This window comes from Marmota marmota, unplaced genomic scaffold (genome assembly GCF_001458135.2).
Source record: "Marmota marmota marmota unplaced genomic scaffold, marMar, whole genome shotgun sequence".
Lineage (NCBI taxonomy): Eukaryota > Metazoa > Chordata > Mammalia > Rodentia > Sciuridae > Marmota > Marmota marmota.
In genome coordinates, this window is record NW_025999913.1 from 9,249,592 (window position 1) to 9,265,233 (window position 15,642).

General features: G+C 47.8%; 1 protein-coding gene across 11 annotated transcripts in view; it reads left to right on the plus strand.

Moving 5' to 3' along the window:
- The window catches only part of Phactr1 (phosphatase and actin regulator 1), a 500,641-nt gene that overhangs the window by 300,288 nt on the left and 184,711 nt on the right, over window positions 1-15,642 (plus strand). For all 11 annotated transcript variants that reach the window (XM_048799804.1, XM_048799807.1, XM_048799810.1 and 8 more), the window contains one exon: window positions 8,011-8,175. In XM_048799804.1, the coding sequence (XP_048655761.1) occupies window positions 8,011-8,175 (165 nt within the window). The remainder of the gene's footprint in view (window positions 1-8,010; window positions 8,176-15,642) is intronic.

Consider the following 15,642-nt stretch of genomic DNA (forward strand, 5'->3'; position numbering starts at 1 on the left):
TCCTTGGCTTAATTTTCAGGCAAGCCTGTCCCTTTGCAGTAGCAGGAAGATTGTCGGCAGAAATATGCTGTAGGACAAGGGTTGGCGAACTATGGGGCCTGAGGGCCCACTACCTGTTTGTAAGTGAAGTCTTGCTGGAACAGTCAGGCCCCTGGTTTAGGTTGGTCTGTGGCTGCGTTCATGGTGCAGTGGCAGAGTCCATCAAGCCACAGAATTTACCATGTGGCTTAATAGAAGGAATGTGCTGACCCCTGCAGGAGGAACCAGGGTTTGTTGAGGTTTGACTTGCATCTGAAAGGCACTGTTTCTTTAACTGCAAGGATAGGAGACCCTAGGGTCTGAGGTTTTCAGACCATAAAGAGTCTGCATCATTTAGAGATTGTTGCTTTGGATTAACACAAGACTTTGCAAGTTCATTTACAATTCAAATAAACAAGTTCCTTTCCCTGTACAAATATATTCTGTAGATTAAATGAGTAAGAGAATGCTTTATAAGCTTTTGTAGTCATTACGTGTATGATTGAAGGCTAGACTCCCGGGCGATGAAACAGGAATTTTGTATGGAGTATCTCAGAAAGAACTTTGCTAATGACAGCCAGTGTCTCAGTAAATACAACACAGAGCCCGTGGAATTGTAAATTTAAATAGGACCTCTTCCCCTGCCCATCTGGTCTATTAGCAGTGCTTTTTGTTTATTGACGGCTGATGGTCATGGAACCAGAAATGTCCTCATAGAGATATCCTCGTCCTTCCAATGCAGCAGTTAGAAAACAGAAGTCAGTTGACATAATAGGACTGCTGCTTCTTCAAAGCTTATGAATTGTCGTCACGACCTGGAGATTCTTTCAATATCATCTAGGGCTGAATGAAGGCTTTTACGTTGGCAGCCCCTACTTGGACTAGGCTCGGAGCCTGTCTAATCTGCAATCTCAGCTGAAACAGAGTGCCTGTCGGTATTCCCAGAGAAATCTAGAATGGAGTCCCGTTGCCTGGCCAGGCTGTAAGGGTGGAGAATGCAAAGCCATGATTGGCCAAGCACAGGGCACGTGCCCTCCTCTAGTGTCAGAACTGAGATCATTTCTTCCTGAACCCCCTAGACTGGGAGGAGAGGAGGGCCGACTCCTGAGGAAACTCAGGAAGCCCTTGTCACCTGCTGGGAGGCTCCAGGAAACTCGGACCCACCAGCAGCCACAAGATGATAGATGTGACCCTACCTCAGCTTGCTTTCAAAATCAGCATTTTCTTCACTCTGTAATGTAGAACATTTTTTAAAATTTGATCTTTTTATTGTTGATAGATGTTTATTTTTTTTTATATTCATATGCGGTGCTGAGAATGGAACCCAACATATGTGAGGCAAGTGCTCTGCCACTGAGCCACAACCCCAGCCCCAGAGCATGTTTTGAGTGAAGCAGATTTGAGCCTATTCGGGTCACATTTGGCACTCACTGAGCTCCTGCTTGCAGCTTGTGACACAGGTGCTTAGTAGAAAATGTCCTCCTGGTCCCTGATGTCTTAGCAATCTAGGATGGGCATCTTCCAGGGCATCCACACACAGGCGGGCACAACTATTTGGCATTTTAGGGTAAGACAGCACCTGTTAGTGGAATCGGTTTATATTGTCATCTCTTTTGTCATCTTTTCAAAAATGGAGGTCATCTCCTCCCTCATCCCTGAAGCCTCCTGTCACTTGGTCAGTAACAGAGAGAGTTGAAGAGCCAGACACTCACGCAGCAGGGAGGTGTCCTTGAAATGGGACAGGTCTTCATTAAAAGCATGCATTTCTTTTCTTCTGAGGAATTGCTTCTTCCTATTCACTAGCTTCTCCTCCATTTCCCCAACTATAAAATGGGGCTGTGTACACCAGCTCATAAAAGGATCATGAGGATTCCATCATGTGTTTTTTTTTTTTTTTTTTGGGGGGGGGTGTAGGTACTAGGGGATTGAACTCAGGGACACTTGGCCACTGAGCCACATCCCCAGCCCTATTTTGTATTTTATTTAGAGACAGAGTCTCACTGAGTTGCTTAGTGCCTCACTTTTGCTGAGGCTGGCTTTGAACTCGAGATCCTCCTGCCTCAGCCTCCCAAGCTGCTGGGATTACAGGCCTGCGCCACCGTGTCTGGCTGTGTGATGTGTTTTAAGTGCTCAGGTTGGTGCCTGCACAGACCTAGGGACTGAAAAATGGTACCATTACCTTCCTCATTCCCACATCCTTGTCATGGTGTCAGCTTTCCATCACTGTGACCAATACTTGAAACAAATCCACTTCTCAGGAGGAAGCGCTGACCTGGGCTCACGTTACAGAGGTTTCCGTCCACGGTTTCTTTGCCATTTCTTTGGGCCTAGGGTGGCCCAGTAGGTGGAAGCCCAAGGAGGAGGAAACCTGTTCACCTCCTGGCAGACAGGAAGTGAAGAGAGCAGGAGAGGAAGCTGGGCTCCGGTATCCCTTTAAGGACACGCCCCCAGTGCCCTGACTTCCTCCAAGGAGGCCCCACCTCTTAAAGGTTCCACCACCTCCCTGCAGCACGGCAGGCTGGCCATGAGGCTCTTAATCTTGTGCCTTTAAGGTCCATTCCAGATCTGAACCCTGAGGTCGTCGTCATCGTTTAGTGAGCTTTTCCTCCACTGTGATCAAAAAGCATGACAAGAACAACACAGAGAAAGAAAAGTTTATTGGGGGTCACGGTTTCAGAGGTTCAGAGCATGGTCAGCTGACCGCAGTGCCCTGGGCTGGAGGTGAGGCAGAGCTTCATGGTGAAGGGCGCGGTGGAGGGAAGCCGCTCAGGACAGCCAGGAAGCAGAGAGCCCCCCTCTCTAGGGACAGAGTATAAACCCCCAGTGCCCTGCTTCCTCAGCCACATCCACCTGCCTGCAGTCACCACCTTGTTCATCGCTATCAGTGGATTAATCCAGACAGTAATACAGGGATTCAAAGAGCCAGATGTTCACACAGCAGGGTGGAGTTCTTGAAAATAGATAAATCTTAATTAGGAGCACGGGGTTTTTCCTGAGAAATCATTTTAAATCTTTGTAACCCAAGCATTTCACCTCTGAACGCTCTTGGATTGCCCCCCCCCCCACTCCCCGCATGGAGGACACCTTCGTCCAACTGTAACAGTCAACGTCCTCAGCGTGGGTGCCCAAGGAAGTGCTGTCCTGTTCAGAATGTCTCTGTCCAAAAACCCAGGTCAGATTCGCATTCGGGTCCTCCCAAAGTCCTAGGAGCACTGGGCCCGTGGGGCGAGCTACTATCAGAGCCCCAACTGCCCTTCTCCTTCTTCCATGTGGCCGACTCCAGCCAGGAGAGACGATGGCCACCAAGCCTGCCTTCTTCCCAGTGGCTCAGAGACCCTGGGGGACAGCCTTCCTGGGCCAGCAGAGAGCCACAGTTGGTGCTATCCTTGGACCTGAGAGCCCAGCCACCACAGAGTGGCAGAGGTGCCACCCTCTTATCACCGAATGCCCCCGGATCCCCCGGGAGCCATGCCAGGGTGCATGAGGGAGGACAGTCAGGACCAGCAGGCACAGGTTCTTTGGGTCATGGTGATCGAAATCACATCAATGGTACCTTCTCTGCATTTCTATGGAGAAAGAAAAAGCATCCTCTAACTTCTTTTCCCCTGCAGATGGAGCAGAACCCAGCCAGACTGTAAGGGAGCCCCAACTGTCTCGTCGCTTAAAGAGTGTTCTCTGGGACACTGGAGCTGGGGGGCCCCCAGGAGATGTTGGGCTCAGGCTCCCGCTGCCCCTCAGCCGTCTGCATCAGCTCAGCTGCCCAGCTGCCTGCCTTTGGACCCAGCATCTTGTCTTGGCCGCGGACACTGGAGCGGATCCATGTCTAAGTGGGCATTTTATCTAGGCAGCGTCTCCCCTGTCCACTGCACGAGGCGTTCCCCTTTGAGACTGAGAATAGAGGGCCTGAGCAAAGCAGCCTTTATGTGATCTATGGCAAAAAGTCTCTCTCGTGATCCTGCGCTAGATGACCTTGATTCTGAGCCTGGTTTGTTCTCCTGGCTTTTCAAGCTGCATTCACAGGTTGGCCTCTTGCGTCACTCCTGGGACTTCCAGTCTCCTCCTCTGATGGCAAAGCATTCCGACAGAGAGCGAGGCCCTGTCCCCAGATGAATCGGTGGGGAACGTAATACGGGTGATTAAAACATAAATCACTTAAGCCTAATGTAGTCCGGTTCTGCTCAGTAATCTACTGCACTGAAGGGCTAAACATCTTGAGTTTAATAACACACTTATTAAGGATTCATTTCACCAGAGTTATAATCACGTCTTCGCGGTGCTTTCCTGTTCCTTGCCGCTCTGGTTGTTCAAGGCACTCCTAATTGATCATAATTATTTTAATGTGGCTATTTCAGAATAATTTTTATTCATTTCTTAAATACATCCTTGGGAAGCAGCCTCTGGTCCTCTGGGTGCCTTTTTCTTGAGATGAATAGTGATACTGATTTCCACACCTCTCGAGATGTGGGTGACGGACTTGAGTGAGACGCAGTTCCCGTGCGGCTCTGCCTGGGTCCTGGCTTACACGGTGACAGTGGCCTTCTGAGTATTTCCTCTGTCACCTGTTCCTTTAGGTTCCAATTCAGCTTCCCTCCGCTGCCACATGATGATATCCCTAAGAAGCAAATCTGAGGCGTGCTGATCAGGAACCGTCTCAAAGAATCGGACCACGCTCATCAGAACCGACCCTCCCTCTCCGGGTCTCACTCATTGTTTTCTAGCCCCCTGCCGATCACGCGTCTTCTGTCTACTCTGTTCTTAGCATCAGTATTTATTTTCTCCCCACTTCCGGGGTGAGCTCCCCGAGTCTGTATTCCTGTCTACTCCGTGTGCTGATGTGGCCTCGGTGTCTGTTACAAAGTGAGCGCTCAGAGCCTACCGTGGAACGGACCGCGGTGATTTCCCGTTTTCAGAGTCTGGTCCTCTTCCCTCTAGTGATAGGAGGGGACTCAGGTGCCTATGAGGCCTGTCCAAAGCTCGGGTGAGCTGCTTCGACCCTCCATGGTGGGCTCTCCTGCTCTCCAGGTCACCCCCCTGGCTCTCCTGCTCTCCAGGTCTCCCTATGACCTAATGCACTGACTCGCACGATCCACGGGGTCCCTGACTCCTAGATGTGCCAGGTTTGTCCAGCAGATCTCTGGGGTTACTTTGTCCTGCCAGGATGTAATTCCCCCCTTGCCCATGCAGGGAGGAGACCCCTTGCTCGTTCAAACCTAAGCCAATGGGACCACCCCCCATTTGGGACCGCTGCCTGGCACGTGGTCACAGTTCCATATACATTGGTAGGATGAAGGAATCTCCCCATCTTCTCCAGCACTGAGGCAGAATTCGTTGCTGTCTCCACTTTGCCTTCATTCGGTTATTATTATTACTTATTTTCACCGGTCCTTTTTGGTTACATTAAGATTCATTTTGACATAATTATAAAAGCATGGAATATACTTTGTTCTCATTCAGCCCCAGTGAGTCCCCTTTCCCGGCCCTCCTCCCTCCCCTGAGTCCCCTCCCTCTACCCCACTGGTCGTCCCTCTTGGGCTTTGCCTCGCTGCCCCTGTTGAGGCTGATGCGCTGTGAACCCCTGGGTCCCCTTGAGGCCTCTCTGTTCAGTCCTTCTGTTCGTCTCCCCCAGAAGTGCTCACAGCGTCTGGTGCAGAATCACGCAGTCACTCCATCCATGATGGAGGAGACGAGCTGTCGGTGCATCAGACCACACTCCACCGTCCCCACCGTCCCCGTCTTATGAGGGCTGCCCTTAGGATTCTTAGCTCACCTGGGGCGGCCAGAGTGCCTTGCACGCACTGGAAATTGTATTTCAAATTTCAGACTCAGGCCTTTCCCCGGCTCCTGAGATGTGACCAGATCCTCCCTCCAGATGCTGGGCAGCTGCAGCGACCCCGGCTCCCATGGCCCCACTTTCCCCGGGGGGAACCACCCGTGCCCTGCAGGGTGCTGTACTGATGCCCAGGATGCTCAGCAGGTTGGGTGGAGTCCATGGGGTTTCAGCTCAGGGTGTCTGAATTCACAGTGCGTTTGCCATCCGAGGTCAGGAACATCTGTAGTCATTGTCATCGTCCAGAATATCGCCAAGCTCAACCCCCAGCCTGTGCCCCCTCCGGTGTTCCTCGTCTCAGGATGAAGGGGGCCGTGCCACTGATGTGCACCTGGCAACCAGGAGTGATCTGCTTCCTGTCCTGCAGGTCACTGGGTCCTAAGTCACATGAATGGACTTTGCTTCTGCCCCACCTCCAAGTCCTTTTACTTCCTCTCAAACCTACTGTCAAGAGCCTTTGTCAACCTGTCACCATCTGTCACCAACACAACTGCCACCACAGGCTGCCTGGCACGTGGTCACCGTTCCATATAGATTGGTAGGATGAAGGAATCTCCCAAGTTAAAAGCATTTTTTTTGTGTGTGTGTAATAACAGGGGCCACAGATTGAGCTTTCACAGACTGCAAATGTTGCAGAAGTCCAGATTTTTCTGAAGGACAGGATCTGAGGCCAAACACGGTGGTTTTTGAATTTGCCACAGCTTTAGATGTAATTTTGCTTTCTGGAAAGTTGAGTTCTTTCCACCCCCTTGATTTTGCCAAGGAAGTTATTTTCTCTGATTAGTCTTGCCTTAGAAATTCAAGTCAGGGTACATTTTGCTCACTGGAAGATGCAAATACTCATGAAAGAATTTGTTTTATTTTATGTTGCAAGAAGTGTTGGGCCGATAGTGGCCTTCAAGAAAGTGTCCACAGTGTTTCCTTAAGAAATACTGAAAGTCTGAAACATCCTGTGTTAGCTTTCTGTTCCTGTAACAAAATACCAGAGATATTCAACTTATAAATAAGAAAGGTTTCTTTTGGCTAGGTGTTTGGGAAGTTTCCGTGACTGATTGGGCCCATTGCTTTGGGTTGGTAGTGAAGCAGCACCTTCTGGTGGGGAGTGCATGGTGGAGTAAACTGTTTGCCTCCTGGGAGGGAAGCAAAAGGAACAGAGGAGACTAGGCCACACCCCCAGTGACCTAGGACCTTTCATTAGGTCCCACCTCTTAAAGGGTCTACCACCTCCCAGTAGTGCAACAGGTTATGGACCAAGCCTTTCACACATGGTTCTTTGGGGGACAATCCAGATCCTGCACTCTGCAAATGCTGTGTCATTGAGAACAGTCTAGATGCTCCCTCCAAATACTCCCAGCTCTCGATTTCTTAGAAGATTTTTTGAAAGCACATCTACAGGGAAAAAAAAAAAAAAAAAAAAGACCTAAGAGGAAGTTGTAAAATCTGATGGAAGTGTGCATGATTCTAAAGTTGGTCAGTGCCCTTAAGATAGATAGTAAGTGTGCTGTACAGAATTCAGTGCTCCTCGGGGCCTTGGTAGAGCAGGCGGGAGGGAAGTGGAGAGCCATGTGTGGCGGAGATGTCAGCACGGGGACAGACCCTTGATAAAACTGTCTCCTTTCTTCTCACCAAGGTTATATGATCGCATCTGCCAAGTCTAAGCTGAGAAATTGCTGACCCTCATTTGACTCTTGGGATGGTCTTTCCTTGCCTTTTAGGTGGGGTCTCTTACAGGTCCGCCTCCTCCTCCCCCTCCCCCTAAGTGAGGTTGGGCGGATCTGGTTGGGGGAGCAGGTGCAGTGACACACCCTCTCATCCCAGTTGCTTTGGAGGCTGAGGCAGGAGGCTCAAGGAGGCCAGGCCAGCCTGTGTAACATAGCGAGACCCCCATCCCTTACTTAGGAATGAATGGGTGCATGCACGGATGGATGGATGGATGGATGGATGGATCTGGTCGGCAGGCTCTGCGACTCTCGGCTTTGGCTGACTGTCCCCAGCCGTTAGAACACAGTGGTATGACTTCCATTCCAAAAGGCAAACGGAGCGGGAGCCACGTGGTTCCTGTTATCTGTAACCATGGAAAACGCTGGCCATCTGTGAGGCTCCCATTTTAACACTTTTTTTCTCTCTCCCCTCTGTGTTTCCGTCTCTTCCTTGGGAAAAACAAGCTGAGGAGGTGGAGAGGCTGGCGGCGATGCGTTCCGACTCCCTGGTCCCAGGTACCCACACCCCACCCATCCGGAGGAGGAGTAAGTTTGCCAACCTGGGCAGGATCTTCAAGCCCTGGAAGTGGAGGAAGAAGAAGAGCGAGAAGTTCAAGCACACGTCGGCAGGTAGGGTGATGGCGTCCTCTGGCTCCACTGGGCGTCCCCTGGATTCAAACCCTGGGTCTTCCTGGTTGGATTTCATGATCGGAAGCTGAACAAAGAGAAAACTCAAGGCTCGGGGTGGCCCTGGTCTTTGGTGGTTGCTCAGTGTGACTGAGAGTGGCCCTGACAAGCTGGGTCTTCTCAAATCTCACGGGATTCTGTTGTTGATATGGCCTTTTAATTTAAAAGCCATCATTTTATTGGATCTATAAATGATGGAAACTTAGAGCTCCACCTTTTCTCTGATGGAACGCGGGCCGTCTCCCGCTGACAGTCCGTTTCCTATCATTCATTCTGTTTTTGCTGCTCGGGTGTAAGTCAGCTGCCGGCACAAAATGAGTTATGTACGCTCTTTGGCAGATGAGAGTAAGTTATTTCATGGAGGAAAAATCTTGAATAAATGATTCCTAGACGAGGCAGGAGAACAAAGAGTGGAAGGGAATCGTCATTGGGGTGATCAAGATAGCTGTGCAGTTCTCAGTGGGGTGAGCAGCAAGGGAGTGTGGGAGGGTCAGCAAGATTGAGGGCTGGTCAGTCCTGGGGTCAGACTGCCCGGGTTCAAATCCCAGCTCTGACACCTGCTAGTTTGATAGCTTGCTCAGTTTATTGAACTCTGTGTCTCAGTTTCTCATCTCTGAAAACAGGGCTAAGAATCAGCTAAGAATTAACTGCTTACAGGAGTTAATATTTGTGGAGATTTTATGTGGCAATGGAAGTGGACATTTTTAAATAAGTGAGAGTGTTCAGAGGGAAATGTACAAGGGTAGAAAGGAGAGTCATTGCACTCTTTTTGGGTTTGAGATGAGATGGTGGAAGAGCTCTACAGGTTCTTTGTGGTTTTGGCTTGGTCTGCTTGGGTTGGCATAACAGTTCCACAGACTGAGGTGACTTAAACGAGATAAATCTATTTCTCATGGTTATGGAGGCCAGAAGTCCAAAATCAAGGTGCGGACAAGGTGGGTTCCATTCTGAGATGGAATTGGGGGCTCCATTCACGTGTTGAATGACCACACTCTCCTCCTCTTGGCTGGTAGGTGGCCGCCATCTTGCTCCACACTCACGTGGCCCCTTTTTGTGCAGAGAGAGACACGCGGAGAGAGAACATCCTCTCTAGAGTTTCTCCTGATACCTGCACCAATCCCCACATGAGGGTTCCACCCTCTTGACCTCATGTAACCCTCATTACCTTTCCAGGGACCCACCTCCTCAACCCGTCACACTGGGACTTACAGCTTCAACGTAGGAACTTGGACAGGTCACGAGTTGGTCCGTCCCCCAGCCTGGCTTATGGCCTTGGTTTCCTTCATCCGCCATCTGCTCTCTCTCTCCTGATTCTCTCCTGAGAATCATCACTTCCTGTTTGTGGGGTTTCTTCCTCCTTTGTTTGGTCCCCAAACTAACTTTGAAGTATAAGATGACCTGCGTCTTACACCTGAGCCTCGGTCCCCAGATCTGAGAATCTTCATGCCAATCACTTTGAGAAAAGAAAGAGAACGGCAGACAGAAAAGTTGGAGGGAGTCTTGAAATCTTAAAGGTTCCCACGATAGACATCCCCAATTCATGTTTCATGACTCTCTCTCTTGATGAAATCCCTGACAGCCTGTTGGTGTAATTATCTTATTCCTAAGATAAGAATGAACAAGTCTCCAGCCCATGGCCCCTCTGCGTGTTCTCCACCGGCTCCGTCATTGTGCGGATGGCTCAAGGTAGATGGTGGATCATTTGTGGATCCTGAAAGCCACTGAGTCATTTGCAGGTGAGCAAGACTCCAAATGAATGTCTTCCACTGAGGGAGTCAGAAAAGGACCCTCTCGGGTCAATGGATTATAGGTATCAAGATGCTGTTTGGCACAGAAGGAATAAATTCTGGTGTTCTGCAGCACAATAGAGTGATCAAAGTTTACAACAACGATTGATCTATTGCGAAAAGAACTAGAATGAGTCCAGTACAAAGAAATGACAAGTGTTTGAGGAAAAAGAAATGGGAATCACCCTGATTTGATCATTACACGGTGTGTACACAACGTGATGATCACACTCTGCCCCATAGATATGTACAATTATGATGTGCCCATTAAAAATGAAAACTAAAAAAAATAAAAATAAATTGTATGGTAAAAAAAAAAAATGAAAACTAAAGGAAGAAGAAATCTAATTGGAATAGATTCTGCAGGCCTAGTCAGGTGTAACACACACCAACAGGGAAGAAAGTGGGAGCATTCGTTAGCACTGAAAAAAATAGCAACCAAGATCCCACAGATCCCTCTCTGACTTTGCTATGCAGAATTGTTTGTAAGAACATAAACACACATTTAAAGAATTGCCATTTGTCAGCGTGAATCCCTGGATGATGGAGTAGGAGATGTGTTTCCTCCCAGCAGGCCGAGGCCTTCGTTAATACCTGTGGCGAGGACGGAAGGAAAGCCCGAGTCCTCCTCCCATGATCCATGACGCTGACTTCTTCCAGACATTGGAAAACTTGTCCCTGAGACAGGCAAAGACAGTGGTGTCCAATTACTCACGTTAAACTCGGGAAGCTTTCCATCGCAAGCTCTTTGGGGAGAAAGAATCAAAACACGTGGCAAGCAAAGTTAATAACTTGAAGCCATTCTTATCGTGAACTATTCTTAGCAAGTTTTTTTGTGATGTCCACTGCCCAAACAATTAATTTGTCAGTTCAATATGATATTTATATGTAGTTTTGGATTTTTTTAAAGAAGAAAATTCACTCCTGAATTAGAGAAAGCAGAGGAAAAATTATAGGATATCTTTATATCACGATTGATGGACAAGTACATCATACAACTGCAGCTATTCTAGTTTAAAAAAGAAAATCAGTGTTTTACCCTGGAGCACCCTTTCTTCTTAGCTGCATCCCAAAATATTATTTATTATTTTTGCAAAGTAGGGACTTCCTGGACTCGTTTATATCTCAAATGAAAAATTTGACAGTGTAAGATTGTTTAACAGGATAATTTGTGTATTGGCTCCAATGATACTTGAAAGCACAAACTTTGCTACCTGCGGATAAGAGTTGTATGTTAGATAAATATATAAGAGAATGGATTTTTTTGGTAGGACTATTACTGGTTGGTCAGCTTTAGCTAACTGGTCAGCTTTAGCTAGTGTGTAAAGATTTGTCCTGTACGTGGGTAGTAGTAAGTTAAAGATGATTCAGTGAGTCTTGTTGATCATGGTCGTGGAGACCTATTCAGACCCCTGCAACAGGTAGAAGGGCTTCTCTGGTGGGGTCTCGTAGGAGGGAGGGAAATCAGACTCGATTCTGAACTCTGAGACTCCTGAACAAGTGGGGATCTGCAGCCAAGGAATGGGGTGAGGGTCCATAGGTGGAAAATTACTAAGAGAAAACATCGGGGGTGGGGGATTATGGATAAACCAGCCTAACCAGATTTTGCTGAAAACAGGCCAGGATAACCAGACACCATGTGGAGGAGGTAGCAGATGAGGGATCTGATTAGATACCAAGGTTGCCCAGTGGAGGGGGATTCCGGTTAAATTGACTTACCAGGGTCCGTGCTGAAATGGGACAATGCAGATTGGAACCCAGAAGTCTAAAGTCAAGCCAAGTAGGAAGAGAGTTCAGAGGAACGTGAGCAGGGTAGGCTAATGAGAAGTCTCTGTGATCACATATATATATCATACATGATATCTTGCCCTACAGACAACAAGGACCATGATTTTAAATACAAAGAATTAGTCCACATATTAAGTTTAGGTTATATATTTGTATTTTAAATAATGTGCCTTTTTAAAACAAAAAAGCTGTCTGCACAGTGCATACTCAGCCCCTTCTGAGTTTCACATCTGTGATTTGCCATCCTCAGCTGCATTATAGTTTCCTTACTAACTGAAGTTCCAGGGGTGCCCGTGTGTGTGCATACTGCGCCCTCAGAGGTTCCACCCAGAAATGTCATTTCTAAGTCTTGGAGCAATAAGAAAACTGCATTGGGAAATTATGATCTCAACATTTTCAGCCCTTTTGGCATCAGTGGTTTGAGGAACCCTTTGAAGACGGGTCTCCATATCTCATGCTGACCATACGTCCAGCACATTCCGAGCTGCAGGCTCATGTCCTTAAAGAGCCTTGAGCATTCAGACCTAGAGGCTGGTTCCCAAAGGTGGGCAGCAGGGTCAGATAGGACCTCCCCTCAGAAGCCTCCCTGGGTAACAGGACAGGAGGAGGCTCACGGTGACAGGTGGAGCTGACACAGGAGTCCTCAGAGAGTGGGTCCTGCATGTCCAGGGCCTGCAGAGCAATTAGCCAGCCATGCTCAGCTCCCTGTGGGGAACAAGCCCAGGGAGTGTCCACTCCTGCCCTGGGAATGCAGACAGACGATCACGTCTTCTCTGAAATACAGCAGATAGTGTCTTCCACGTAGTCAGCCGTTAGAGTCTTATCCAAATTCCTGGAAAATGAAGACTGAGTTTATAAGTGGGACTGGCAGAAATAAACTGAGGATACCACTGGATCTTGCTTTTATTTCCTCTTGACAGAAGATCATAAACCACAGGGGTTATCTACAGTCTGACTTCCTTGTATGCTTCTAAAATTTTCAGCATACCTAGGACCCTAGGGAACGGTCTACTGAGTCTACCATGTGGCCTTGGGAATGGGACTGGGCCGGAACAGATCTGATGGCATGCACAAGGTAGAGCGAGAGGCTGAAGTCAAAGTGAGGTCATGCCTGTGGGCAGTGCAGGAAGGGTGCGTAGCCCAGTGGGAGGGGAACTTGACTTGGTCTGAGAGGTCAGAAGGACATTTTTAAGGGAGAAAGACTAGAGCTGGAATCTGAGGGAAGGGTAGGAATGAAGAAAATGAGCACTTGAGGCATAAGAAACAGCATGTTACAAGGCCCTGTGGTAGAAAAAAAACAGGGATGAGCAGTCCAGGAAAGCAAGAAAGACTAGTGGCTACAGAGTGAAGAATTGAGAGTGTGGTGTGTGCTGAGTCTAGGAGCTAACCAAAGATGGGGTCCTCAGAGTTTCTGCGTCATGGAGAACAAATGAGACCAGAGAGTGAGTGGCTGAGGCCACACCAGATAGGAGGCCATTATGCGACGAGAGTGCTTGAACTAATGTCAGGTGGGAAAGGGTTGGATTTAGGAGATGTTACAAGAAATAAATGGGTCAGACACAGGAAGGAGAAAGAGACATAGTGTCACCTTCAGAATGGAATTCTCCGTTTGGGCATTTGGGTGTAGTGTTCTTTAGTGTTAGGTAGGAATCCTCCATTTGTGATAATGTGGGTGAACCTAAACAACATTACACTAAGTGACACAGCAGTCACAGAGGGACAGATCCTGCGGGAGTCCACTCATGTGTGGTTTCTAAATAGCCAGACTCAGAAGCAGAGAATGGGTGGTGGTTGCCCTGGGACGGGGAGGGGAAGGGTTGGGCAATGGTTATGTATAAAGGTTCAGTTATGCAGACAGAATGAACCCAGGTATCTGGGGGACTTTAGTGCCTGCAGCCAACAGTGCAGGGTTGGACACTTAGGAGTGTAAGGGGTGGATCCCAGGTTAAATGTTTCTATCACACACACACACACACACACACACACACACACTCACACACACACACTCACACAGACCTCAAAGGGACACAAGGCAACGTCTGGAGATAGATGTCCATCACCGTGATTGTCATGTATCACTGGGTGTATATATGAATCTGTCCGGACTCATCAAATAATACGTTAAACATGCAGTTTTGGTTTGTATGCTCCAAAAAAGGTTTTTAAACGAAGTATTAAGTTTGGCACCTCGTGTGGGTTTCAGGTATGTGGTGGGTTTATGGTGACGGCCCTCTCTGAGGTGAGTACTTTGGGAGAATGGTGGGTGTGGTGAAGGGACTCCAATTCTAGATAAGAGCTTAACTTCTTTGCCATGTCCCTAGTTGGCAGTTGGATACTCAAAGCCCAATTTGCATATCTGAGGGTCTTATGCAAACTTGGGGTGATTTGCATATGCATGATAATTAGGGTGATGACCTGTGGGATTGGCAAGGAAACCAGTGCAGAATGGAAGGAAGAGAGGTAATGTCAGACTTAGAGACAGGAAGAACCTGGTCACTGTTGACTACAGAGAAGAGAGTGAGCCTGGAAGGAGGCAGAAAGGCAGGGCTAGAGCAGTAGGGGACCAGATGGCTGAGGTGTGACGGGAACGACAGGGACCCAGAGGCTGGCTGCCGTGGTAGGTACGGTGATGGGTGTGCTTGGTGACCCTGCCTGATGGCCGAGGTTTCCTAGGTAATCAATGAGACTATCTCTGAGCAGGACATGGAGGAAGGGAACCGACAGGAACAGAGAAGTTAGGTCCATTTCAGGTTGATGACTGAATCTACAATAGCCTCCCCTTTACCTTCTGGAATATGTTGAAAGAACCCTGGGTGATGCCTGAAACCATGGCTGGTACCAAACCCTATTGAATGCTGTTTTCTCCTACACCCACACACCTGTGATAAATTATGATCTATAAATTAGACACAATAAGAGATGACTGGTAATAACTCACGATAAAATAATTGTGGTGATGCACAGTAACAAAAATTATGGGATGTATCTAAATTGCCAGATTAAATACTCCTATGTTTGGGGCCATTAGATAAAACAAGGGTTGACTTGAACACAGGCAAGTACACAAGGACAGTAAATCTGAAAACCAAGAAAGCTAATAAGTGACTAACGGGAGAGTAGTCTATATAGCATGGATACTCTGAACAAAGGGATGCTTCAACTTCTGGCTGGACCAGATTTCACCATACTACTCCAAATGGTGTGCAATTTAAGATTTGTGAATTGTTTGTTTATACAAATTTCCATTTAATATGTGTGGACAATGGTTGACCTTGGGTAACTGAAACTGGGGAAAGCAAAAACTGTGGATAACAGGGGATGGCTGTACATGGTACTGGAGACTTCTTTCAGTGGCTTTCACTGTCCAGGCATAGCTATGGATAAAGGGTCCATCTTGGTCTAGAGTATTATCAAATGATTAAAAAGAAAAGAAGAAAAGGCAGAGGAGATTTGGGTATTTGAATTAAATCTCCTAATTACCATAAAATTACCATAAAATTTGTGGACTTGAAACAAAAAAATATTAATTATCTTACAGATTTGGGGTCCAGAAGTCTAAACTCAATATGTCAGCAGTGTATCCATTCAGTATAGGTTACTCACCCGTTAGTCACTTAGCAGCTGTCTTAGTTTTCAGATCCACTGTCTTGAAGATAGTAAGGTGGACTTCTTCAGGACCAGCTTCCTCCTGGAAGCCATGAGGGAGAATCTGTTTCATCTCTCTTAATCCTGCTGGTGGCTGCTGGTGATCCTTGGCATTCTTTGGCTTAGAGATGCCCAAGTCGAATTTCCGCCTTCATCTACACATAGCTGCCTCTCTATGTCTTTTCCTCCT